Below are 3031 nucleotides of genomic sequence, written 5' to 3' on the forward strand. Positions count from 1 at the left end.
TCGCAGTCTAAATTTGTGACAAAGGAACAAAATAACACTGCGAGGGGCTACTGTTGGGGGCCTTCGTCTTCCGAAGGTCCTAAAAACACGGCTAACCATGTGTTTTTAGTATGTTATTAAGTATTACAGGAGCTTCATTTTCAGAAAGGCCGAAGCAAGCTTCGTCATGATGAAGCAGGAAGGCGACACAAGGAGAAGGTGTTGTTTAAGTTGTTGATTACAAATGACAATGTTGTCCCTATGACATTTGTAAACCTTGTATGTAATTGTTGAGGGTATGAATGTAATAACATACGAAGTTGTACGAGTGTTTATAAATAGATGAACAGTACCCCTGTACTATTCAGGCTGGATTGTAATCGCACTCGCGTCATTACCTTCAAGCAAGACGAAGGTATCGATGTAATACAAACTTTGATAATATCAATATATTCATTATGAAGTAAATATGTGACATGATATTACACTTGTAATTATGTTTTTATATTTATGAATGATGAGACTCATTCTATATGACCTTCGTCTAACACTAGTACAAAGAAGCTCTATACTGACGGTTGTGAACCTATTTTCACTGGCGTTTCTTATAACCGTCGTTGCTAGTGGCCAATAAAAAATAATTATTTTTACTGGTGGGTAACTGAGGACCGCGAGTGAAAATCGATTTTCATTGGCGGTTGAGTTAACAAAACCGCAAGTGTAAATCGATTTCCGCTGCCGATCGACATAATAAAACTGCTAGTAAAAATTATTTTCAGAAACATTAAATGGGTTTTAAAAACAGAAAAAAAACTATTTAAAGAGAGGACTCAGGCCATGCACCCCACCCGCCCGTCACTATAGATTTCTACATGTGGTTCCTTAAGTAAACCGTCACTAGAAATCATATATTTTTACAAGCGGTTTTCTTAAGGAACCACATGTAGAAATACAATTTTTAGTGGCGGTTTTATTAAGGAATCGACACTAAAAATAGCATAGGCAGTTGATAATCGAATCCGCATGTAAAAATATATCGCATCGCAGGCTTTGAGACTTTTTCTACTAGTGTAATATTCATTATGTCCGAGAGGTAATAATGCTTCGAAGGACGAAAGTCTTTGATATATAACAAATGCGTTGCTTTGCTCTTGATGCACATCAATTGAGAACAAGTGACCAACAGTACCATCTCATCTTGGATGAAGTGGTTTTTCAAACCAAACACAAACACCCCTTAGTAGTGACCTAACGAAAATCTTATATTTTCAGCACTCTAGTTAGCTATAGGCAGTTTGTTGCCTATAAATACCAGCACCTTGCATGGAACGGCCGGCACACAGCAACCAGTAAGCCATCGCTCACACAGTCAGACCGACGCACTCACTAACACACACACACGGACACACAACTTCTCCATACACGCCTTAGCCATGGCTTCCGCTGCGCAGAAGAAGATGACAATTGTTTGCTTGATGCTGCTGGCCGTCGTCGGCCAAATCGTCGCTGATGATGATGTTACCGTAGAACATCCCAGCCGCATCTGCACCGAAACGGTGATTGATCCTCGTGTTCCCAACAACGTGTGCATCTGCTCCAAGAACTGCGCCTGTGCCGGCAAGTGTATCCTTGAGTCGGCTGATGCTGTCCAGACCTGCTTTGTCGACTGCGTCCTCAAGAACGACTGCATCTGCAGCAACAAGATCATCCCCGGCGCTGACGACCCAAAGGCTAATGCCAAGTGAAGTAGTACTGCTATCATCATCTCCAATAATGGCGTACGTACCTAAATAAACGACCTCCCATGCATGCACCAACGGGGAGAGTTAAGTGTGTAATAATTAACGGCCGGTATGTCTGTACGACGTGTCTTGTTTGTAATAATAAACCCCTTGTTTTGTACGTGTAAAAATAAACCACTGTCCACGCGCCTTACACGTAAATTCATGTCTGTTTGGATACACATTTTCAGTCCATTCCCGAATTCGAAAAAAAAAACATAATATTATTGCCTACAGTTGAGACGACTGATATATAATTTCCATGAGCGCTTAATTAAACTACAAAAATTAAGCCAAAGTAGTAATAATAATAAAGGTAATTGTTGAGGCCTGTCTTACCGAAGGTCCTCAAGACATCTTTATTTCGGTGTAAGCAAATGTGTTTCAAGCAAATAGTAAAGAATGAATGAATGTAGCCTTTTCGGTTGAAGCAGCTTATAAAAGAAGCTTCGACTATACGTGCGTGCAGCGAAGGTGCAAGCCGAGGTCACTAGCCTCGGCGTGGAGAAAGCTTCGACCGCAAAGCGACCAAGGGAAAGAAGCTGAAGACTTGTGCAGAAAAAAATAGAAAAGACAGTGATGCCCCTATATTATTTGTAAATCATGTGTGTAGACTTTGTGGACATGTTTGTAATTTCATACGAAGCTCTACAACTTTCATATAAGTAAGTGAATAGTGACATGCATAAATTTACCTTTTGAGGGCACTAAGCTTCGTTTTCGTTAGCCTTTGAAGTACCTTCGAGCTGGTTCCTATGACTGTTTGTAATCTCATAAGAAGAAGAATGTAATGAAAAATGCTAAGGCATATGTGAAGAGTAATATAATTCGTCTTTTCATTATATTCTTACACCTTTTTACTTCGTCTACACCTTTTAATTGCTTATGTCTTCTTCCTTTATTTATCTCCTCGAAGGGGAGATAAATGAAGGGAGAAGGTTTCAATCTTCTACCTTGTGTTGCCTTATTTTTGATACTTCATAGTGATCAAAAGGAAGTGACCTACAACAATTATTGTTAGCGTTCCATAAGCTAAGTGACATTTGAGTGTAGATAGATAGCTTGAAACCACATGCTGCCATCAACCAAAGTCATCTAACAATTGACGACAACAAAAATGAATTCCCTAGGTAGTTTTGGCCGTGTCAAGGATGACTTCCTCGGAGGCTAGCCACGAAGGAAGCCACCATAAAAAACACATAAAGCGTCTAGGAACTATTCCCATCGCTAGTACAATTTTATTATATTTTGAGGTGTGTGGAAACTATTGT

The 3031-nt window shown here is 39.8% G+C and overlaps 1 protein-coding gene across 1 annotated transcript; it reads left to right on the forward strand.

Moving 5' to 3' along the window:
- The first annotated feature begins 1313 nt into the window (after nt 1-1313).
- On the forward strand, nt 1314-1912 carry LOC100275758 (uncharacterized). The gene has a single exon (NM_001245884.2). The coding sequence runs from the start codon at nt 1413-1415 to the stop codon at nt 1722-1724; it is 312 nt and encodes a 103-aa protein (NP_001232813.1). The 5' UTR covers nt 1314-1412; the 3' UTR covers nt 1725-1912.
- Nucleotides 1913-3031: the final 1119 nt, after the last annotated feature.

The sequence above is a fragment of the Zea mays genome, chromosome 10 (genome assembly GCF_902167145.1).
Source record: "Zea mays cultivar B73 chromosome 10, Zm-B73-REFERENCE-NAM-5.0, whole genome shotgun sequence".
Lineage (NCBI taxonomy): Eukaryota > Viridiplantae > Streptophyta > Magnoliopsida > Poales > Poaceae > Zea > Zea mays.